The 25220-nt window shown below is 38.2% G+C and overlaps 4 protein-coding genes across 4 annotated transcripts; 1 reads left to right on the forward strand and 3 right to left on the reverse strand.

Annotated features, from left to right (window-relative positions):
• Positions 1-443: 443 nt before the first annotated feature.
• On the reverse strand, positions 444-5278 carry LOC135075565 (uncharacterized). Its single transcript, XM_063969988.1, has 6 exons — positions 5161-5278; positions 3503-3542; positions 2094-2494; positions 1773-1990; positions 1472-1679; positions 444-1025 (listed from the first exon to the last, which is right to left on the reverse strand). The coding sequence occupies exons 1-6, from the start codon at positions 5201-5203 to the stop codon at positions 808-810; spliced, it is 1128 nt and encodes a 375-aa protein (XP_063826058.1). The 5' UTR covers positions 5204-5278; the 3' UTR covers positions 444-807.
• A 2291-nt stretch (positions 5279-7569) lies between these two features.
• LOC135071094 (uncharacterized) lies at positions 7570-19865 on the reverse strand. The gene is made up of 2 exons (XM_063964855.1): positions 19655-19865; positions 7570-7923 (listed from the first exon to the last, which is right to left on the reverse strand). Exons 1-2 carry the CDS (start codon positions 19828-19830, stop codon positions 7728-7730), a joined length of 372 nt encoding a protein of 123 aa, XP_063820925.1. The 5' UTR covers positions 19831-19865; the 3' UTR covers positions 7570-7727.
• A 491-nt stretch (positions 19866-20356) lies between these two features.
• On the reverse strand, positions 20357-21084 carry LOC135075575 (small proline-rich protein 2B-like). The gene is made up of 2 exons (XM_063969999.1): positions 20753-21084; positions 20357-20611 (listed from the first exon to the last, which is right to left on the reverse strand). The coding sequence occupies exons 1-2, from the start codon at positions 20984-20986 to the stop codon at positions 20420-20422; spliced, it is 426 nt and encodes a 141-aa protein (XP_063826069.1). The 5' UTR covers positions 20987-21084; the 3' UTR covers positions 20357-20419.
• Positions 21085-21194: 110 nt separating this feature from the next.
• LOC135075584 (DBF4-type zinc finger-containing protein 2 homolog) lies at positions 21195-22680 on the forward strand. Its single transcript, XM_063970008.1, has 3 exons — positions 21195-21670; positions 21776-22081; positions 22463-22680. The coding sequence occupies exons 1-3, from the start codon at positions 21305-21307 to the stop codon at positions 22508-22510; spliced, it is 720 nt and encodes a 239-aa protein (XP_063826078.1). The 5' UTR covers positions 21195-21304; the 3' UTR covers positions 22511-22680.
• Positions 22681-25220: the final 2540 nt, after the last annotated feature.

A 25220-nucleotide genomic window follows, 5' to 3' on the forward strand; every position in this document is an offset into this window, starting at 1 on the left:
ATTGATGAATAATAATAAAATCCTACTTGCTCGATTGATGGTTTCAATTAATTTATTTAAACCAGTTTACCTATAATATAATATTTTTTTGTTAATTTATGAAAATATTAAATTAGCCTATAATCCTGAATCCTGATACATAAAGTTAGCCTATTAATTTAATACAGGTACGACTGTACCCAGTGTTGCACTATCAAATGCAATTGACGCGCCTCTATGCCAGGGTTTTTATGTTCCTGGTCAGGCTATAATTTATTATTTAGGTTTAGGTCAATTTTCTTCCTAAATTTTTGGGGAGAAGTTATACACTGGCAACTCTTTTATATTTTTAAAAATTACGTTTTGGGCAAAGAAATAAAGTAACGGTAGCGTTACATTATAATAATAACGTTAACGTTATTAATTTTTTTTGATACTTAGAGCATTTCACCAACTGGAGATACCCTGCGAGCTAGTTTCTGTGCAAAAAGTCCTGTTATTTCATATTATACCATAATTTCTAGGGTATCTAATATCTAAACGCGGAATAAAACAGAGTTGTAAATAAATCCTTTATCAAAAATAAATCATGGTTATTATACACTAATTACTTAAATACAATGTTAAAAGTTTATTATGTGTATATTAAAAATCTAAATTTTTTAAAACAAATAAGTAGCTTATCACACAAATACATCGGGTGAGTAGTAACTGTAGTACTAGTATCGATAGTACTAGGTACCTACTCTTACATGTTTATTTTTTACTTAGAACGAATAATACTACTTACTTAAAAATAATAGGAAAACTTTGTTAGAATATTACTTTCTATCCCCCAAATGAATGATTACTTCTCCTCTGGCACGTAATATTAAAGGTCCATGCTCCTCGTCGACACACGGTGGCTGCGCGAGGAGACCAGTGCCAACCTCTGGCGCAGCGAACGCGGCACGTAGACCCTTCAGCTAGGCCCGTGCCTTCGGGGAGGCCTTTGCAGCTCAGCCGGCCGTTGTCCGGGGGCAGTGGACGCTCGCACCAGGTTCGAGCTGGAAGGAAGTTGGAATATTCCAGATAAATAAAATTGAAGCGGGAATTGATATTGTAACTCCCTACGTCGGATATTAGCGGTTGATGAGAAATAAAATAAAGATAGTTTAAGATGGTGAAAACAAATAAATAAAAATATTTGTGGTCCTTACATAATCAATTTATTCTTTAGACTTAGATTTAAGTTTGGAGGATATTTATTATGGTCTTTTAGGACGAGCAGTTTGAATAGCTTAGGCAAAGGTCATAATAATAGGTTCATCCGTTCGTTCTTTTCAGCCAAATGACCTCTACTGATGGTGTCCAGCAGCCTTTGTTCAGTAGCTGGACAAAGGCCTCCCAATAGGTGTGTTCAGTGTTGTAGAAAAAAGTGGAAACCTTATAGCCACCCAACCGGTTACAAAAACCTCGGTCGATTTTTTTCTACATAATAATAAAAAAATACCTCTACAAACAGGCAGTGCCCCCGTCCAGTCCGTCCAGCCCATCGTGTCTCCACAGGACAGCGTTGTGTGGCCTTGCAGCTCCATGTTTGGGTCCCGGCAGGAGAAATTGCACACTTTGGTCTTTTCATCGCATTTCGATATTAAATAACTTGGAACCGCACAATTTTGCACTATGACATGCACTTCCATTTTGCACATTTGGATATCCTGAAAATTGCAAAAAATACATAAATAATAAGTGTGAACTGGTTTAATCAGTAAATCTTAGTATAATTTGAATCATTGTGTCGTTAGTCGTACCTTGTTTTTGTATGAAATGTGACCAATAACTATATGTGATCCCTTAGTAAGCAGAGATCCAAACTTAGGCCCATACAGTGGAATAAACCGCACATCTCTAGGCACTTTCAGCCCAGAGCATGTCGTTAACCGAGGGTATTGGAAGACCACCATGTCGGAACCAGGCTTGGCGATCAAGGTTCTATCTTGAGGGCATTTGACACAGACGTTTTTGTAACCTGTAACGCAGGTAAAATAGTATGATAATAAATGCTCTATGTAAAGTAGGTGGTAAAATAAGCTTGATGAACAATAATAGGGGATTTCTTCAATACTAAGTACCTGGGCTTATCATATTTGCATTTCTATCCATCCGTCGCGTCTCTAGCGACCTCAGACCATAGGTTTTGCCAGCACGTACCACCTCCCGTCCTGGGTATATAGACGACGCCTCCCCAATCAGGTTTTTCCTATCAATTTCCTTAAGATACGAACTAGACTGGTAGAAGAGGCGGGGGTCCTCCCGTGGTTGGTAGACCGCGATCGTCTTTGCAGCGGGCACCTCCGAGGCACCATGTAGAGATTGTAGAGATTGTACCGCCGAGAGCGGTGGGGCGTGCCCACCGCTACGATAGTCATAATCATAGCTCCTTTTGTACTGAGAATACGGTTCTGGATATCTGCGCGGGTGATTGGTATATTCTGGGGGTGATGGAACTGCTTCGTTGGATACAAGCTTCACTCTGAAACAATTTTATTGATCGTTAACTGTTACTTACCTACCTATGTATCATAAAGTAAAGCTTTCAATTAATAATCAACACAAGGATGTGTCTGGTATGGCGATTGTCCAAGAATTTAGAACAATATTAAATTAACTGCTTAATCTTAAATTGTTATGATGTGTTAATACATAGCTATTTATGATCGAAAACACCAGTCGGTACTTAATTCCACTGTTTATAAAATATCGCAGAAGTTGTGGCATTGAAATGTTCTGCGGGCAGGTGGATTAATAAACGAGGAACTAGAAATAGTAGAAATCTTCACTCTTAAGAGTCGAAAGTAAATATTTACAAACTCAGGTGTTAGTTTTCAAAACAGAATACCAAATGCACGTTGGATCAAGGTATTTTAAAGTACCTATAACTGATATAAGAATAGAATTGACGTAGTTTGCTAGATGTTTTAGTGTTTCAGCCTGATCGGTATGCATTGATGCAATATTTCAAAGATCACTATAATCTTGTTTGTTTTCATAAATCCACGTGCTTCACAGCACGATCTATTTTAATAAATAATGTGGAATTTCATACTGATGTTCAGTACAATGTTCAGTAGCTGCTTTTAAATGAAATAGGCCAACGAATAGGTCTGTTTATTTGTCACATACCGTTATAAAGTGGGATTGAAAACACATGTTGTCTACAGTTAGCGCATGTATTTGCCCACAGATAATTTTACTATAGGAAAACCTTTGTTATTTAGAATTTTAAAGGCGGAGTTAAGAAAAAAATGCCTACAAACTTTACGGTTAAATTAGTAAAGTGTGTAAGAAATGAAACTGAACCGTACATTAGATAAAAACGTCTGACACGCCTATGATAGCGATGACAGAGCCCGAAGTGGCTTAAAAGTTTCGGACGAGTAAAATAAAAGCTCACTCCATACATTTATGACAGCTGGGTATGCCCCAAGGTGACGGCCGCCGAGCGTGCCAAATGGACAGCCACTTTTCAAATGCCACTAACCTGTTGATGTCTATATCCGCCTGTCTGGTTACCGCTGGACCTGTAACAACGTATAATTTGTTTACATTATAATCACTCACACATCCTCTCTTGTTTCTTCGTCTTATCGCGTTTAGTTTTATCTCTGTACGTTTTGCGCTGGAGGGAAGTCGATTGTTAAGTTCGAACTCTTCCTTGTTGTTCCTTTGCATCAGCGTAATTTCATTGCGTAAAATATTGTATCTACGACATTGTCAACTTTATCTTTTCCACGCTTGATACGTACCTAAATGTAGGTAGGTACTCATTTATTGGTAAAGTAGTTTTATTTTTAATTCACATAGTATCTGTATGGCGCGGAAAAATTCTAGAAAATGAAACAAATGGTTAAACCTAAAAAGCTCTAGGTGTAATTGTTGAAAGTGGTTTTTTACATTTAAGTACACCACAAAATAATATCTCTCAACGAGTCTAATTAAAGGATTAAACTCCTACACAAATCTAAATGACACTACAATTTCAGCAGATGTCTTTGTAAGCTATTATTAGTAAACAAAGACGATTTAGGATGGTACCTACTGCAACGCGGAATGCTTAATGCATCCGAAAGATAATTCCAATTATTAACTCCAATAAAATGACATCATAATCTTTAAATAATAATGATTACATTCAAATGGTGTGTCATCTCGTGTCATCAACATAACTTAAGAATGTTTACTAAGTACTTGTCTGGAGTTTATATCATTTTACAAAGCATGTACTCATATGGCGTAGTTAGTAAGTACTTTACATAATTTGAATGTAACGTGTAGGCGGACTGGCACATGATATTAGCTTCCTAATTGATCTTTAATTGTAATAGGTATGAGTATGTAAGTGGACAAGTCTTCATAAACTACTGCTAAGTACTTACTTAAGTCCAGTAACCAGCATAAAACGTATTAAATTAATTATTAATAGCGAGAGTAAGTCAGACCGTGTCGTCTGTTTATTTCATACCTACTGTTCATGTGGGTTCTTAAAGATCTTCAGAGGAGTCACATAAAAACATGAAGAGGACAAAATAGTTTAATGATATACTTAGTATTGTTCTAAGACATTTTTTTTTCAGGAGAAACTCGTGATATCTCAACTCCGTGAAAAAAAAAACAATATTTTTGATTTAAACGTGCTTTTGAAGGCGAGCGGGAGCTATAGATGACCCACGCTGAACTGTCCCGCCAAACTCAATGACAGGGGGGCGCTACCATCGTTCAACTATATGGTTTCCAACATGGCAAAAATCGGAACCAGCGATCCGGTATTGATGGTGGCGCCCCACTGTCAATGTCATTGATAGGACAGTTCAGTATTTTGGAACTATAACTCTTTCTGACGGATGCAGGCGAAATGTTAAGCAGTTTCTTGAGTGTCAATATTAATGTTAAATGGTCCTTTCAGGGATGGGATACAATCAAAAAGCATGATTTAGCAGTAAAATACAGAAGCACGAGTCTGTCTCAACGCCACAAAATCTTAGGTATATTATGATTTAGCAGTGTTGTAAGATAATTAAGTAAATGCCTATAGTTGTAATCAAATGGCACAGGCTCACGATTTTAAGCTTTAGATATATCCAAATAAACTTGAAAAGAAGAAACCCTGCTAAATTGCGTAACTTTTTGAAAACGACTTACCAATAAAACATCCAATTAAAAAATATTTAAAAAACACAGACATCTTGAGGAAAACATTCGCGTGTATAAAACACTGGCCACAAAAATATAAAGTCTTCAAAAAGTTTTTACTCGCAAACTATTTCGAAAAAAAGAAAATACAACGCAACTGACCGCGAAAAGCGCGCGAAAACTACTATTCGATTGCGAACTTTGCGAAGCTGAATGATGCGATCGTAGGAGGAATCGTGCGCATATGCCAGAATAACATTATGTGTTGTGTACGGGGTATAGAATAGAATTTGCTATGTAGCAAGAGCAATTTGTACACTGCGCTACATTTTATGTCTCTACATTGAGTGATTGTCTAGTGGCTGGCACTGTCGTGGCACTGTTACTTCTCTCGTCCATGCCAGATAAGTTTTTTGGCATGTATTTTACTTACAGACCGACTGATATTAATGTACGTTTTAAAAGGGTGTAAAAGCTTCTACAGACTTACCTACCGCAAGTTTATTCCGACCGTTTGTTAACCACAACGAAATGATTTTGTACCTACGGTTTTCGTAGTATATTTTGTGTAGTTTCAAAACAGTGTTTAAAACTTTAAAACCAATAAAGCTGGCAATAACTAGCTGTTTTGTGTACCAAACAATATTTCAGATCTACACTGTGCTCATTAGACAGACAGGCCTAGGAATTTTTAAAATGTACCCTAATTCTAATTGTACTCGTAGCTTTTTAACAAACAGTTTCAATAACTTCCTTCGTTCTACCGTTTCAGCCTATCGCAGCCCTTGGGAAAGCTTGGGAATTTCCACAAGGATGTCTTAGTCCAGTAGAATTAGCTTTTAAATCGGAAATAATTCCTACAAAAGATTTTATTGTTTTAATGACTTCATTGGTTGCCCATTAAGACTCTCCTAAGTTTTCGACTTCGACGGAGTTGTGCTTAAGTGGTGGGGGCCCCCGAAAGGGGCATTTTTTCGGTTTTCCGGTTATACCGCGTAAAGGACTTACCCTATCAAAAAGTGGTCTTCATGACGGTTGAAGGGCACTTAATCCTGCATTGAATAAGACCAAATTCATATGTTTTGGACAAACCGTTCTCGCGCTAAAGTTCGGCAAAGTAGAAAATATACGTATAATTAATGACCCTCTCCACGTCCAATGGTTTGTTACCCACAGGCTTCCAAGTCTTGAAAAGGGCCACCTCAACCAGTGTAACCCTATCAAGGCTTACGAGCTTGATGCGCCTATCCTTGTTCGTCCCAGCCGTTCCTTAACTGCGGTTGCTGCACCTCTTCCTGGCACTCACCTGAACGACTCTGTGTTACCTACTGTGGCTGCCCCTCTTCCTTGTATCCTCTTGCATGACTACGTTGCCTAGCCGTATGCCTGGTCTAAGGTTCGACGCCAAAAATCAATAACAACAAGTTCATATTAAAACGCTGAAGAGTTTTTTGTTTGTTTGTTTGAACGCGCTAATCTTAAGAATTACTAGTTTGATTGAAATCATTATTTTTGTGTTGAATAGCTCATACATTGAGGAAGGCTATAGGATATATACAATCACTCTACGACTAATAGAGGCGAAGCAGTAAAGAAAAATGTTGCAAGCACGGGAAATAGTATTTAAACTATTTTCACTCGTACCAAGTTGATTTTGTGGCGTCGAACCTTGGACCAGGCATATGGCTAAGCAATGAAATCGTACAGGAGGGTACAAGGAAGAGGGGCAGCCACATTCGGTAACACAGAGTCGTTCAGGAGAGTGCCAGGAAGAGGTGCAGCAACCGCAGTTAAGGAACGGCTGGGACGAACAAGGATAAGCGAATCAAACTCGTGAGCTTTGTTAGGGTTACACTGGTTAAGGCGACCCTTTACAAGGCTTGGAAGCATGTGGGTAACAAGCCATTAGACGTGGAGAGGGTCATTAATTATACGTATATTTTCTACTTTGCCGAACTTTAGCGCGAGAACGGTTTGTCCAAAACATATGAATTTGGTCTTATTCAATGCAGGATTAAGTGCCCTTTAACCGTCATGAAGACCACTTTTCGATAGGGTAAGTCCTTTACGCGGTATAACCGGAAAACCGAAAAAACGCCCCTTTCGGGGGCCCCCACCACTTAAGCACAACTCCGTCGAAGTCGAAAACTTAGGAGAGTCTTAATGGGCAACCAATGAAGCCATTAAAGCAAAAAAATCTTTTGTAGGAATTATTTCCGATTTAATCAATTTTTGTGTTTAATTCTACTGGCCTAGTCTGTCCTGCGCGCTATCCACATCCAAGCGCTTCCCGCGACTTTTACATCAGATTGCGGGTCCACTTAGTGGGAGGCCTTATTTTCAATAACTTACTACTGACTCTACTACTTCCATTAGCTAGGTCTCAATCGAGAATGCACATAAAAGAAACAATGCACATAAATTAGGTTTAACGTTTATTGGACGACATTAGCGACGATTCACAAACATGTTTACAACACATCACAATCTCCGACCCTTAGAGGCTCGAAGACTCAGGACTTCAGTAGTTTCAGCGCCACAATTTGATCTGAGACGTTGTTATAGTTTTGTAGGTGTTACACAAGCTTGTTACAAGTGTGGTAGCAGCAAGGATGGAACGGCGGGTTAGGACACGTGAAGGCCTGGCAAGGAGGTACTGCGGGACGGCATTCACCAGGGTACCACACCGTACGAGCGTACCGCCCGCTAGGCCGCGTGCACGCGCCGTGGTTGAAGCAATGCGCCTTACAAGGGTAATCGTAGCAGCAGGGCCTGGAAAAACAAACTTATTTTTAGCAGCCATCAAACTTCCAATACAAATATCTTCTTATTAGTGCTCATAAAACTTTTTATTGTGTACTTTCGACGACAGTTATGAGTTGCGACCGTCAATAAAGTATTTATGGAAAGAGACGGAATGCACGCCAATAATAATTTTAAGAAATAACATAGGTACGCAGTGCTCGGCTTTTAACTGTCTAGAAATATTCTCTAGGTCTCTTTAAAGTTTGCTAATGACTAATGAGTTAGTCCTCGATTTTTTCATTACATAATTATTGTATTCTACGTCATGTAGTACCTAGTTATGCATCCGTCAGCTCCCTCTGCTCTAGACTAAACAAGATAAGTCATCACTTTCCACTCTACAGTGTAAGCATTCGTAGAATTGTTATTCACATAAGAGATGTGTCAGCAGAACTAAATTGTAAACACCGTACTGGACGACTGCGATCGGCCACAATATTAAATCATTATTAAATCGCCTCCAACTCGGCGAGGACGTGATCACTTAGTTTAATTAAATATAATCCTTTTTAAAAAGCTTCCACCCCGCTCCCGAAATCTGACTGGCGCAGCCGTTCGGATTTATTGCTGCAAGTTTTCCTAAAGTTTACGCGATTGGTGTCAAAATCCGCCGTTTAAATTCGTGATACTACGGGAAACTAATAAATCCGCCGAACCAAATAAATTTGTCATCGAAGTACGGGTGGAACGAGTATGCAGAGAACGGTCGGTTGGTGAGTAGAACTTTTCGCCAATCCTTCCACTCCTTATCCTCTGTGTATTTTTCATGCTTTTTAAATCGTAGGGAAATATTGCTACTCCGGGATAGAACTTCTCCCAGGGTATCGCATTTTGTGTTTTCGTCATAAAACTTTATCGTTAACACTTTTCGTTTAGATTTAAGTGAATTAAATATTGAAACAAAGTAAAGAAAATTAATTGAAATAAAGTAAATAAATTGAAATAAAGTAAATAAATTGAAATAAAGTGAAATAAAGTGAAATAAAGTGAAATAAAGTAAATAAATTGAATATTGAATTAAATTAAATAAGTTCATTGTGTAAAGTAAAAATTATTAAAGTTGTTAAGTTAATTGTCTCTCGAAATTGAACAATTAAATTAATAACCACTCTTATTTTTACTGTGTATTTTATTGTGTATTTTATTGTGTGTTTTACACGGTAATCACTACGTGTATTTTAATTGTGAATATTGTGTAAAGTACTGTTACAAATTCTGACTGGCGCATATCAATTAATAAATTTAAATTCAGTAAAATGGCTTCACCACAAATCGAATCCGTACAAATCACGCCAATACCCAACGAGATGCTCAGATTAATTCCATTTTTTAATGGTGACAAAAAACATCTAAATTTGTTCCTTAAAAAATGTGAGTATGTTATATCGAGATATAGAGGTGGGGTTGAGCAAGATTTATACGTGTACCACGCTATCACTAGCCGCCTTACAGAAAATGCAGCAGCACTGTTATCAGAACAAGAAAATTTAACAAACTGGTCGGAACTTAAGGAAATTCTGACACAACATTTTGGAGACCCGCGTAGTGAGGCATGTATTAATATCGAATTAGAATCACTAAAAATCAGATCGAATGAATCGTACACAGACTTTTGCAACCGCGTGCAATCAACCAGGTCAATGCTTATATCCAAAGTAAACACCATAGCAGACGAGTCAATCCGTCACGCCAAAATCACCATATACAACAACACCGCGTTAAACGTGTTTCTCTATAATTTACCAGAAAACCTTGTGCGCATTGTGAGACTAAAGGCACCGTCCACTTTGGAAGCCGCCCTCTCGATTGTGCTCGAGGAAGTAAACTTTATGGACCAATATAACATGCGAAGCAAAATGCATTCGCAACCCAAACCTAACAATTCGTTTACGCCAACTCAACAGAAATTTTCAGGCAATCAGCCTCATTTTGTCAGCTCTAATGCTTTCAAACCGATAATTCCTCCACAATTTAAATTTGGCCTTCCGCCTAATCAAGGCTACAAACCCTTCCAGCAATATGGAAATAAACCTTTACAACAATTCGGCTATTTCAAGCCTCCGCATCAACCAGGTTTCAGGCCGCCGCAGCAGTTCGGCTACAGGCCTCCACAGCAGTTCGGATACAGACCGCCCCAGCAATTTGGCTATAGACATCCTCCTCAGCAATTCGGTTACAAACCGCCTCAATTCGGCTATAAGCCACAGTTCGGTGCTCAGCAAGCCCAACAAGTCCAGCCGCCACGTATGCAGCTGACCGACGTGTCTATGCGTACGGCTACAAAACCAAACAATGTAAATGAAACAAACTTAAATGATCTGAACTACGACGAAGCAGAACAGTCGTATTACGATCAATATTATTGTGAATACCCTATAAACGAATATAATAACATGTACAGCGAACAGTATTACCCTGATTTCGAGGAAACTCCCGAGGAAACCCAGGAAACTGAATTCCAACAGGATTTTCACGAAACAGCCTCCATCAAAGAACAGAACAGATAAACATTAATTGCGATCCGGAATTAACATTACCATATATTTACCTACCGGAACTGGATGCTCGCATGATGATCGACACTGGCAGCATGCGTTCGTTCTTCAGTCCGCGTATTGGCTATCAGTATTTCAGTGAATTCATAAGAAATGAACCGTTCCAAGTTGTGAGTACACATTCGTCGAGTATTCACGATGAAACTATGGAAATCCCCCTTTTACCAACATTTAACAGTGACAAACACCACAAATTTTATTTGTATGATGTAGACAAAAGATACGATGGTCTTATTGGAAATGATTTGTTAGAACAATTAGAAGCACTAATTGATTTGAAAAACAGGGTACTTAGGACTAAAACAGCATGTATTCCGATAATTAATAACAACCTTAAGAGCCATTTCACAAAAATATTCCGCGCGAATTTAGGTAAAAGCTGTCAACGCAACGTCAAAAGAGTAAAAAGAACGCTGAAATGGACAAAAAAATCTTGAGCCGTGACCGTATTAAGACTTGATTTAAGTTATTAATTTTAAGGTAGAATGAGGTATTCAAACTTGATTAATTAATTTAAATTTTTAATAGAGTTTATTAAGTCTTTTATATTTCGATTTATAATGAAACACGAATAGGTATAATATGTAAAATATATATTAAGTACAAAATAAAGACAGTCACATAGTGAAAAATAAATCTGCCCCCTTACAGCTCCATCATCGGACCCTGGATAAGAAATATTCGTCAAGGCGAATCACACAAGCCCAAACTCCATATGGTTCTATTGTTTTGTTACGGAGGTGGCCATTGCATCTCCTCCAGATCCATTATCAGACAGAGCTAAGAAATAAATAAATAAATATTATTATAAGTAAACAAATAACTAAAATAATTCATCTTACTATCTTACTTTTTACTAGTCTTACTAATATTATAAATACGAAAGTTTGTGTGGATGTCTGGATGTTTGTTACACTTTCACGCAAAAACTACTGAACAGATTTTGATGAAACTTTACAGTACAGTACAGCAGTACTAGGCAGTCTGTGTTCAACTATCACTCGGGTCGGACGTTCCTATCGCAAGACCTTTGGTTCACTCAGTTCCGATACGACTCTAGTGCTGTGTGTAATTATTTTCGTTAATACACTGAGTTTATTAATTTGTACGAGTGGATTTCATTTTGCCTGAGACCTACGCCATGAACCCTGAACCAGAAGACCCTGTCGCCAGCGACAGCGACGCTCATCCATCCCTGGCGTCGACCAGAATAACAATGTATAGGCTATAATTTATGACGATCTGTGACAAACTAAATTTCAAGCGGGTGAAGCCGCGGGCAATACTACATATTTCATACTAGCTTTTTGCCCGCGACTTCTTCTGCGATGAAGTGGAAAATGGTTCTAATAGAATTAAAATATTCTAAGAAAATTAATTTTGTTAAATGATTATATTTTTTGATATAAAATCTACACATCATTATGTTTAAATATTTGAATACTTACAAAATTATGAGATCTTTCTAAAACAAAATTAAAACACTACACCTGCCGCAGATTTCTTTGTAAACAATGTTTTTTTTGTTTTTCCTTCAGGTGCTAAAATCACCAGGCTATTGTGTGCGCATACTCTGGAGTATTCCACATACAACTGGTCGTCGGAAAAGCATAGATTTCCATTAAGTCTACTCCCGCTACCATATGGAACTCCGCTAAAACTCGTGAGGGCGCCAACACTTGCTTTTGTATCGAAAATTAGTATGAGCAGCTGCGCACGCGGTTGCCCGTTGCAGGCTCTATGCAACCACACTATTTTAAATCGTGGTCCCTAAGCATGAGATGGGAAACTGCACTCTCTTGAATTCTCTTGAATTTGATGGTGTTAGGGGAATCCTAGGAATGAATACAGACTTTTCAATGGAATCTCCTCATCAATATTGCGAAATTGCGAGTTGTAATGCAATGTTACGTTTTCACTTGTTATTTTATTGTAATCTGACCTTGATTTTTCAAACACGTGTCAAAAAAAAAATTAAAATCAAAAGTACTAAGGAATATTTCATTGATATCAACTTAGAAACAAGCACAGATCACAGAAACTAAAGGGAAATGGTGACAAGGGACAAATTGGAACATATTGCTTGTGAAAGCAATGATGACAGTAGCGACGTCATTATGTAAACAGTTTATATTGCTTGCATAGTACTAAAGATTATTCGAACGTTGAATACTGATACCGCAATGGATAATGAGCAAATAATTTGATTTCTTTGTGTGTGTGAATTTCTAATACGACACTGAGTTTCGAACTCAGCGCATTACTTAGCATCTCTCTATATTTCTATCAACCAAGTTATCTCCAAAATAACATTCCACACCTTTTTAACCTAGTCAGGTAATAATTTTAATAAAATACGAAGCACGTCATCTATCAATAGGATATATGTATATTTTAGAAGTTAATAAATTATGCATAAAATATAAACACTTTAGAAGTTTAGTTAAATCGTAGAATTTCTGGAAAACAAGTACCTACTAAAATCGTACTGAAAAAAAAAGTATTAACATGTTATCTAATTTATTTATTAAACGTCGAATTTTATCAAAGATTTTGGACTAAAGTTTTTGAAAATATTTTATAGCCTACATAGAAAAAAATTAGGATTCTAAATCGTGAAAGAAATTTTTTTCGGAGCCTATTGCCTCCAAACAAACAAACAAACAATTAAATCTTTCCTCTTTTATTAGTATAGATTTAACAACAAAACAAAACGCTTCTTTTTCTTCTTCACGAAACAAAACTCAAAGCGGATAAATAAATAAACAAATCTTTGGACAATTTCACAGCGCCATCTAGTCCAAAAGTAGGCAACCAATATGCTTGTGTTAAGGGTGCTATCATAATGGATATACTTTTTTATAATTTATTTATTAAATTAAATACATGATACCTACATATTATACATAGTTACACCCAGATCCGTCAAAGAAATTAAAATTCATCATTTCAATTTCTGCTCGGCCGGCCGACTCGAAACAGCCTCTCGGCATAGTATCAAATGTATTTGGTCGCCGTACAAATCACCGCTTTACGACACGAACGCACGTAAACGTCACGGCGGGAAAAATGACACAGGTCCTGCCTTGACGGGCGCTCGCGCCATACTAATCGATGTCGGCTTGCGCATTGTAATTTATACTGATATTCACATCAATATTTTGACAAAGTGGTTACTAATATTTAAACAATAACTGTAGAAATTAATTCTACAATGAATATTCTTTATTTTGGGATACTTTTATTGCAGTTTATACTGTGTTTTTAAACCAAAAACCACGATCAAAATGTGACGTTAATCTTCAAATTTGCCAAATTATTTTTAGATTTTACTCAATAATGGTAATGAAATTCAAGAATCTATTTCATTAATGGACTACAAGAATATATGTCCGATGATTACTGTATATTTTTAAGCTTATTATATGAGCATAAATAATAGATACAGGACTTTGAAAATGAGTCTGCGGCAATTTTTTCGTAAAATGGTTGTGGGAGATGGGGCACTGTGAATTAAGCAAAAGAGTTTTAGTAAATCCGTTTCATTAATGGTCAACAACAAGGATTGACCTATCTTTCGCAGTTATTAAATAATCTCTAGGTGTTGCTTAAGATAGTAATTCATGCTTCCAAAATCTTAGAAATTCGCACGAAAATGTAAAATGGCTCTTAACTACGTTATTAATTTACCTCCACGTTCAGAAAAACGCGTAAAGTTACCTGTTGACCAATATTCAGGTGACGCTATTCTAAATTACAGAGAATTTACAGACGGCGTTAGAATGCCTAGTGCAATCGTTAACTGTCGCAACGGATACGCATCCACGATTATTCAAAACACTTTAGACAGACCAATCAGTTATAAAATCACTTGCCCATTTAAAGTTAATAAATTCGAATTGACTGATATTCAAGTTAACACGACACAAAACATGAATGACATCGAAATTGACAATTTGCTTGAAGAGAATTTGGTAAAGTTACGATTAGACCACACAAACGACGAAGAGCGTGAAAAAATTTACAGCCTTTGTCATAAATATAAAGACATATTTTATTGCGATCAACTTCCATTAACATTCACAAACAAAATTAAACATCAGATAAGGACAAAAAATGAGGATCCAATCCACGTAAAGCCATACAGACAGGCCCCAGCCCAGCAAGCTGAAATTACTAAACAAGTAGAAAAAATGTTAAAAGACAATGTAATCCAGGAATCCCACTCTCCTTGGAGTGCACCAGTTCACCTAGTGCCAAAAAAAATGGACGCATCTGGTGAAACAAAATACAGAATGGTTATCGACTACAGACGTTTGAACGACATAACGATCGACGACAAATACCCATTACCAAACATTAATGACTTATTTGATAAATTAGGAAAAAGCGTTTACTTCAGTACGATTGATTTAGCTAGCGGATATCATCAGATTGAGGTAGAAAAATCTGACAGACAAAAAACTGCCTTCAGCACACAAAACGGTCATTATGAGTTTCTCAGAATGCCCTTTGGCCTTAAAACAGCTCCGGCAACATTCCAAAGAACTATGGATAATATACTTAGAGGTCTACAAGGACTCCATTGCATGGTTTACCTTGATGACATAATTGTGTATTCCAGCAGCTTAGATCAACACCTGGAACATCTAAAATCAATTTTCGACAGACTTAGAGCCACAAACCTTAAAATTCAACTTGATAAATCCGAGTTCCTTCGTAAGGAAGTGCTTTACCTAGGACACACCATCACGAAAAACGGTCTTAAACCTAATGATGATAAAATTGACGCTGTATTAAATTACCCAATTCCGAAAACGACCACAGAAATAAAGAGCTTTTTAGGACTTGTAGGATATTACAGGCGCTTTATTAAAGACTTTGCTAAAGTTACAAAACCATTAACGTCATGTTTAAAGAAACGAAATAAAATCGTAATAAATCAGGAATATACAGACGCATTTAACAAATGTAAGGAATTACTTACACATGCCCCATTATTACAATACCCAGACTATGACAAGCAATTCATATTAACAACAGACGCATCGAATGTAGCATTGGGCGCAGTACTCTCACAAGGACAAGTAGGCAAAGATAAACCCATAGCGTATGCTAGCCGCACACTTAGTGATACTGAAGCTCGATACAGTACAATCGAACGCGAATTACTTGCTATTGTATGGGCTGTAAAACACTTCAGACCTTATCTCTATGGTCGTAAATTTGTCATTTACACAGATCACAGACCTTTGGCATGGCTTAACTCGCTAAAGGATCCAAACAGCAAATTAACTCGATGGCGTTTACGCTTACAAGATTACGATTTCGATATCGTGTACAAAAACGGGAAACAAAACACAAACGCAGACGCGTTATCCCGCATAAAAGTAAATGCTCTCGATTCAGATAATCAGTCCATGAAAGTAAATGTTAGCAAAAAGGAAAAACGTATTCAAAAACATGTTGATAAAGTAGTAAAGAAAATAGAAAAATTATCATCAGGAAGTACAATAGTAATTTCCGACTCTACATCCTCAGAAGGAAGTAGACAATTAGGTTCAGAATATCCGATTCCATCGTCAAATAATTCAGACTGTGTCGATGAACAATCAAATAACTCACAAACTATTCATTCCGCAAAGGATACCGAATCACAAGGCATCCCAATCTTAAACGAAGCAATCGATAACAAACCTAATCAAATATTAGTCTTTGAACGATTCGATAATGAACTTTCAGTCAAAAACCTTTCGCGCGATAAACAAAAGGTTCTTGAAGTACATTTACCTGATAATAATGCAGAATTAGTAAAACAGTTTTTAAAAGAATATATCAAACCTAAAACAAAGTATTTCATTTATTTTGAATCAGATCAACTTAGACGAATTTTCACAGACGTAATTATTAAACTTTTTAAGAAAGATGTAGTTCAGTTTTACGAGTGTACAGAACGGGTAAATTACATAGAAGACGAGGGTGAACAAAAAGCAATAGTTATCCAATACCATGAAGGAAAAACATGCCACCGTGGTATTAAGGAAACATTGATTAGAATTCGTAGAAATCATTTTTGGCCTAACATGCAACAAACAGTTTCCGCAATCATTAACGCTTGCGAAGCCTGCCGTAAAATGAAATACGATAGGAAACCCATAAAACCATTTTTACAATTAACTAAAACTCAAGATTCCCCATTTCAGGAAATTTTCATTGATCTCTTCAGTATTGAAGGAATCACATATTTAACCCTAATTGACGCCTTCAGCAAATTAGGACAAGCAATAGAGATACCTAGCAAATCAACATCAGACGTTACTAGAGCACTTATGAAATATTTCTCATTCTACGGAATTCCAAAACGTATAAGCTCAGATCCAGGAACCGAATTTAATAACGAACTCATGAAAGAATTTCTAAATTTACATAAAGTTGAACTTCACATCGGAACCCCAAATAACCCTAATTCTATGGGACTTATCGAACGCTTTCACTCGACAATTATAGAGATCTATAGATTGGCTAAATACGAAAGACGATGTACAGATGCCGCATCAGTTATGACATATTCAGTAATGGCATATAACCACACCATCCACTCTGTAACTGAGTTAACACCATTTGAGGTAGTTTTTGGTCATACAGATTCAGACAGTCCATTTAGAATCAATTTCGAAAAGCAATATTATCAGCAATTAGTTCAAGATCATGCGAAACGTACAAAGCACTTATATAAATACATAGCTCAGAAAACGACAGCCAAAAAGGAAACCATTAGGGAAAAGAAAGGTGGTGAAACAGATATAGAGTTTTCCGAAGGAAACATAATATTTGCAAAAGACGTAAATAAGCGTAAAAGCAAAGACAAACCACGTTATGTAAAAGCAAAGGTTGTAGGCAAAGCCAAGCGAAACATCTTACCAATTAAAGTAGGTGATAGGACTACCAAAGTGCCTATTAAAAACATAAAACGCCCTCCGCAGGTGGTGCCTTCTGCTGATGATAGGGACGCAGGCGCTGGCCCTTCAACTGCAACCGATTAAAGATAATCCAGGCATTCTACCGGTAAAACAAGGACAAGCATTTTTGCAAACAGATTTTTGGACAATTATTAAAGTAATCAACTTAAAAGGAATTTACTCCGATCTTGTTAGTTTAACCAATAGTTACAGGCAATTAGACACTTTAATCGATTATAACAATCCATATTATCATGAATTTATCAATAATAAATATCACACTGATTTCATCCGCGACATAACATTAGAAAAATACAGGCAATTAGTACCACAGCAACGCTATAAGCGAGGCCTTATTAATCCATTAGGATCTCTTATAAAGTTAATTACAGGAAACCTTGACCACGATGATGCACTTAAATATGATAAGTTGACTTCTCAATTGAGTAATAATCAAGTTATAATATCTAAGAAAATTACCCTGGTCTCAAAAATGTTCGACAGTTTCATAAATATTTCAGAGCAAATAAACAACAACTCTATTATTATTGATGAACGCTTGAAACGAGTTGAAAGCCTATTGCAAAACATAACGTCCACACAAAACGATTGGACTTTTTCTACATACATACTAGGAGTGTATAACATATTCATAAGTAGTTTCCGTACAATATTTATAAGATTAAGTGAAATAGAAACAGCATTAGCATTAAGTAGAGTATCCATTTTACACCAAGCAATTGTAAACTCTACAGAATTATTGTATCATTTAAAGTTAATTTCAAACTCTGCCAATTTAGTTTACCAGCCTACGGAAAGTAATTTGTTAAATTTAGAAGAAACTATTTGTGTAAAATCTTTATGAAACAGGATCAGATAACATTTATTTTAGAAATACCATTGATAGATAATTATACTTACAATTATTATAAGATATACTCACTTCCTATATTCCAAGAATCCCAAAACGTTACGCTTTCCATTTTCCCCAAATTTCCTTACCTTTTGGCGAAGGGTTTGAAATACTTACCGATCGTAACACCGTGTCGCCCGCTTGCCGCCGGCGATCGCTTCCTGTGCTCTACGGACAACCAGGCTCTACATAACGAGCCTACCTGCGTGGAACAGCTAATGAGGTTCAGTAAGGACCTTACCTCCTGCAAGCAGCACCAGATCCAGCTGGAAGAAGTAAAACTCCAGCAGCTCAACGCGAACAACTGGATTCTGTACAGCAGACTGAAAGGCACGCTGACCAAACACTGCGACAGCGAAGTCAGTAAGCAGTCAGTCTTCGGCACGTACATCATCACCATCGATGAGCCCTGTGACCTGGAAATCCATGGCCTGCAGATCCACCATCGACTCTACATTTCATCAGACGCCGTAGAACACGTACCGGTGATTCACCTACCCGAGCTACCTGTAAACGCAACGCTATCCGGTGCACGCGCACTCAATATGCATGGAATCAATTTGGATGAAATCAAATACATGTCGTACGCCCTGAAACACAGTGCAGCAATCAGTGCTAGTGAAAATGAAACAGACACTTCTTATTTTACATACTTTACATTTGTATTAGTTTTGATTCTTTTTATGTTAATTGTGTTAATTGCCTTCCGCAAACATGTAAAAATTTTATGTAAACGAAATTATCGGAATACTCATAAAAATGAAACTTCCGATAATTTCTCACTTAGGGAGGGAGGAGTTATGCATCCGTCAGCTCCCTCTGCTCTAGACTAAACAAGATAAGTCATCACTTTCCACTCTACAGTGTAAGCATTCGTAGAATTGTTATTCACATAAGAGATGTGTCAGCAGAACTAAATTGTAAACACCGTACTGGACGACTGCGATCGGCCACAATATTAAATCATTATTAAATCGCCTCCAACTCGGCGAGGACGTGATCACTTAGTTTAATTAAATATAATCCTTTTTAAAAAGCTTCCACCCCGCTCCCGAAATCTGACTACCTAGTGTTGTAATAATGTTCTTATAGTTCTTAGTTTCAGTGATATAAGCAATCGTCACAGCCGAAAGGCACTCTTATAATTTTGTCTGGTTAAGGACAGCTGTTTGAGGGTTCAGCAGCGAAAGGACCCACGAGGTTCGACTTCCCAATGTTAGAGATGCAAGTGCAACTCTTAAGTGTATTTTTAAAATAACTATGCATCTCACCTTTCTAAAGGAGCATTAGTGGGGCCGGAGCAGTATGCCGTGCACTCCCTCTGGAAGGGCTGCGGTCGCGGCTGTCCGCACCTGGGCCGCTTGTAGTAGATGCTGTATTCGCCCTGCACGCAGCCGTACCGAGGCGCCGGCCTGACGCACTCAAACCCTCGGGGCAGTACTGACATGCTTGTGAATCGCAGCTAGTGTCCTTTTGGAGATCTGTAACCATGTAAACGGCATATTAGTAAACTCTACCTTCGGCGTTCTTCATAATAAACTTGCATTAATACTTACAATATTTCTGTTTTTTTAATATCTGCAAATAATTTTCCTATTTTTATGATTTATAAGAAATTGGATTTTTTTAGAAATAAATTTTTGACATTATTATTTTTGACGTTTTATGATGAAGAAGAGAAAGAGATTCTTTATAGCCAGTATGCATGAAGGTTTTAAAAATAGGATTTTAGTAGTCTATGTGGACCGGTCCTGTGGGAACCGGCCCTTGGTGTATCGTTTTTCAGGATCAATGTAAGTAGATGCAGGGGATAAATTCTTTAATATGGGACTAATAAATTAAAACTGTATTGCCAAATGTATAGAGATAGGATAGAGTACATTGTGTGCATGTACGCATTTGCGTTAGATATATTTTGAGACTCTCATAATCTAGATGTATTTTCAATTCATTTGAAGTATTCAAACACAACATCGATTTTCAGATTGATTTATTCACAAAGTACAAAGACATCAACATTTTTAGCGCTCTACCAACTACCAAACAGGCATGCACGGGCCGCAGCAGCCGCCACAGACTGGTACCCCTGGGTAGCTGCAACGCTTCGGCGAGCAGACTGCCGGCTCTGTGCAGCAGTAGCACGGACATGGCTTGCAGCGGTTTGGCCGGCACACAGGGATGGCGCATGTGTCGCACAGTGGAACCGGTTTGGGAACAGGTGTTGCAGGCTGTGAACAAAATATTTCATGAAATTATCAAAATAATTAGTATTATTTAAAGGACAGTTTACAACAATAAATGGTCAAATAATACAATAAACTGACTACTGGACTACAACCTTCAAAATGAGTGTCCATTCACGTGCATACCTTATCACATGGAGGACATGGAGGTAACAGTGGCAGTATGGGAGGAGCAGGACATGGTTCTGGACATGGCCTCACAGGAGCGGGGCAGGGTGAACAACCGCCACCAGGACAAACGGAGCACACGCCAAGGTCGTTCCTAGAAGCCACGCAGGGCTTCGTGCTGTAGGGGTAGCAGGCGCCGCAAGGCATCCCCGTGCATACACACGGGTCGTAGCTGTAGAAAGGAGCACTCATTTTGGCGGTTTTGTTGTTTTTTTATATAAAAATATTTTATAAAAAAAGCACGAAAATTTTCAGGTTGACCAAAAAATTGTGAAAGTTTTTGACAAGTGAATCATTTTTTAATTTTTTTATTCGTGGTTCATTATTTTCCAGAAAAAAGTCTGTTTTATTTTCTTCTAGCACTGGCAGGTTGGCACAGAAAAAATCTTCGTACACAATGACAGAAAATGTCATTTACCAACAAAAGATGATAAACTGCCAAGAAAAATAAATTTAATTTTTATTTATTTATAAATTTATAAAAAAGGGAAAATTAACTAGTAAAATTTTATGAACATAAAAGTATCGAGGAAAATGTGTTCGATGTGTTTCTGCCCGACTTGTCCTGCGATCCTGCCATGCGGGACAGGTCCTTGCACATACTCCTGTCCTGCTCCTCCTCCTTGCTGCCAGCCTTGCTGTCCACCGCCGTGCCCATGCACACCTTGCCCGCCATGCAACTGCAGGCCAGTGTTCAGGCAGTGCCCAGCTCCTGTCATCCCAGATCTCGTTCCTCCGATTGTTCCGATGTTGCCGTGCTGTAGGCCACGGCGAGCGCCACCAAAGGATCCTCCTCCTCTACCACCGCCTCAACCTGTATGCTGCCCGCCTATGCTGCCTTGTTGCCCACCGCCAGAACCATGTGACCCCCCACCGGTAAGTTAATGATTAAAAAAAAAGAAAAAGTTATGAATGATGTGATCTACGTAGTTCTTGTTCTATAGGTACTTGCTGCTGTTTTTAATTTTCTTTTCGTTTTAGGTCCGTCCTTGCCCCGAGCCAACACCTTGCTACCAGCCAGTCTTGCCCTGCTGCAACCCGCAGTGTCCACCGCCTATTCTCCCGAAACAAAGGCCGATATGCCCTCGAGCGCCACCCTGTCCTTATCCCTGTCTCCCAGTCTGTCGAAGCGATTGTCCCGATTGTGAAATGGATCCGGTGACTCGAAGACGACCACTGATCGTGTATGACAGCGTCTTCGCGAAGAGACCATCGGGAAGACCTGTAGAGTGCTTTACGAGACGGAATCCCAACGTTCGATACACTGTCGCTAATTACGTAAGACAGGTTCGTATTTTTTTTACTATATTTGAACTTGCAGTTATCTTACATTATCCCGATAGGTTGACTTACCTTCCATTGTTTTATTTATTTTCTTACTAGCTTTCCGCCCGCGGCTTCGCCCGCGTGGAATTTTGTCTGTCACAGAAAAACAATATCGCGCGCGTATTTTTCACCGTTTAGACCTACCCTGGACTACGACAAACATTTTAAAACCAAAATCAGCTCAATCGGCCCGAGTTTTTTATCAGACTAACGAACATCAATTCATTTTTATTTAAATAGATTTAGTTCGAGGTCAGTTCGGCAGATTACCTGTGTAGTCTTCACTTCAAATCGTTTGTTTTTACGTCTATGATTTTTATAGTGCTACTTTTTTGTTTCCAGGGTCCCCAGTCTGGCTGCTGTCATCATGTGGATGTTCCACTAAGGTAGCAAAATTACTAATTGGGTCAAGTTTAGGTGTTGTCTTGTGCAGGAACATATTACTTGGTACTTTGTTTAAAGTAGCGTAAAGCAATGTGATTTGTGTATGCAACTTTGTGTAAATTATTTTACGCGCAACTATTTACTGTCTTTAATAAATAAAACATTTTTCTTGCTAACCTGTTTTTATTATTTGTTTAGATAGATCCTAAACTACCTAACTCTTAATCAGGCAAAAAAGTCATTGGGTTTCAAGCCAACCGTATCTTCACAGCATAAAGTTCAAATTGGTTTGGGCTCTATTTAACCAGAGCCTGGATAAGAACTAAAGCGCTGTTTGTCTCTACCATTCCATATCTCTGTAGCCTAATAATAGGAAACTAGTTAGCTAGATGTAGGTATAACTACTCTGATAATGGAACAGTGGTTCATTTTCAGTGAGAGCCCCAGAAGGGAGCGGGATAAGGATATATTTTTCTATAACGTTCTATTTTTATCCCTCAAAACTTTACTTATCACCATCCACTTTAAAAATAAAAATACCACAATATGTATATGGTTAATTTAATATAGCATACTAGCACGAAACATTGATCTGACACCAGAATAATACTTGTTAAGGTTTCTTTGCTTGATCCACTTGATTCTTCATTTACATGATCTGCGTGTGACAACTGTAGATATTGATGCAGGGGTTGACGGCGTAGCACCTCTTGGTCTCTGGGATGTTGTTCTGGCACACGTAGGGTCCAGCCAGGCCGCAGACGTTGGCAGCCGGTGCGCAGGTCGTGGGCACACACGGCTTCTCCTCTTGGCATCGACTATATCCAGGCATTTTCGGAACTTGGGAATTTGGAACTTGGGGCAGACCGAAACGTAGGGGTTGAGGTTGGTGAAATGAGAGTGCTATAGCCATCTGTCTAGTATTTATAGCTTAGACGAGACCAACCCCTTTTTGGTTGGAAATCTAGTACCTATGATAATCAAGTATGCTATGGCTTTTTCAAATAATGTATTCCCACTGCAGTAGGCTTAGTAAGGAAGGTGTCCAACAAACCTTTATATTGAAAATATCCATTTCATAACGCCCATCAGGGATTTTCTTACGATACCTCTAAGAGTAGGCGCACACCGTTGATTTTTAGTTGGCCGATAGTGTGGCCGATTTTAATTTGTATGAAAAATCGGCCAAATCGAATCGGCGTAGTGTGCGCACTCCCATACATGCCCATACTGATCAACTGCCCGATGAAAAATCAACGGTGTGCGCCTACTCTTACTCGTACTCGTATATTTTTGTAGTGTAACTGTAACTTTAAAACAATGTTATTGTGATTATGTGCATTCGACAGCCTGAAATTAAATTTTTCCGCCCTGTTTTTTCAGCTCCGCAAGCGGGTACCTACATTAGTACTTAGATGCTTTAATGCAACAAACGTGTAAAAAATTAAATGTAACTCTCGAATTAGGTAGCAGCACGATTTATCGATTTAAGTCTGTTATTGTTCTTACGTTCTCAAGTTCAAAACGTTGCACTGCTCCTGTATGTATTTCTATTGTGTATCGCGTAGTTAGTTAATAAATACGGTTTGCGTAAACAACAAGTAAATAAAGGTATATTATAAAACCCAGGGGCACACGTGTGCGAAATGAATTTGAGAGTGACAAATCAATAAAGTGTGTGGGACACTCACTGTAGCGAGGGGGAAGGTGTGGGTCACTCACTGTAGCGAGGGGGAGGGTGTGGGACACTCACTGTAGCGAGGAGGAGGGTGTAGGACACTCACTGTAGCGAAGGGGAGGGCGTGGGACACCCACTGTAGCGCGAGAGGGCGTTTGTTTTCGTAGTTAGGTTAGGTCATTAGCCATTGTCCGGGATAACTTGTGAATGGCATCACAAGTTATCCCGGACAATGGCCATGAAAAGGTTATCTGGCAACCAGGCGCAAGTCATAGGTATTTTAATTATCTACCTATCATTTGATTTGAAAAGATGATAGAGGAAAAACAGTTTTTACATTGAAAATAAACATTTTTATTAAATAAAATATTAATAATAGGTTACAATTTTTATCAAACCAAAAGACAGCACTTATGCAAACGTTATACGATTTTTACAATACTTGCACTTAACAGGACTACCCTAACTGCACTTCACTGAATCCTTAAAACTTGAGTTCTAGACGATATTTTCAAGGCTGAGTTCCGTCAGCAAGTTTTGACGCATGTGCCGTGGTGTCCGATCGCTATGGTCGCCTTGTCGAAGGCTGCGACTGGACGAGGGGGTTGACCCACTGCTAACACGGCATCTGTTTGGATGGAAAAGACACAATGAGTACCTAAACAAATGTTAAAAATGGAAAAGCAGCCTATAATGCTATCAAAAAAGTAGAAAAATTAAAGAGCACAAATAGAACGGGAGAGTCAGACACTACATATCAAAGAAAATTTTACCAACACCTTGTATTTTGATAAGGTGAGGTCCTAATGGGGGGTTTTAAGTGTTAATTACATTTCATCAAATGTGATGAAGATGGTCTTTAACAAAACAATCCAAAAGCCTTTAGCGAACTACAGTTAAACGAAACAATAAGTGACTTGGATAAAGCTAAGCGTCCACAAATCGGTATCGTACGCATCGGACGTATCGCACGCAAGCCTTTAGCGAACTACAGTTAAACGAAACAATAAGTGACTTGGCTAGGAAGGAGAAGCGTCC

Source organism: Ostrinia nubilalis, chromosome 1, assembly GCF_963855985.1.
Source record: "Ostrinia nubilalis chromosome 1, ilOstNubi1.1, whole genome shotgun sequence".
Classification (NCBI taxonomy): domain Eukaryota; kingdom Metazoa; phylum Arthropoda; class Insecta; order Lepidoptera; family Crambidae; genus Ostrinia; species Ostrinia nubilalis.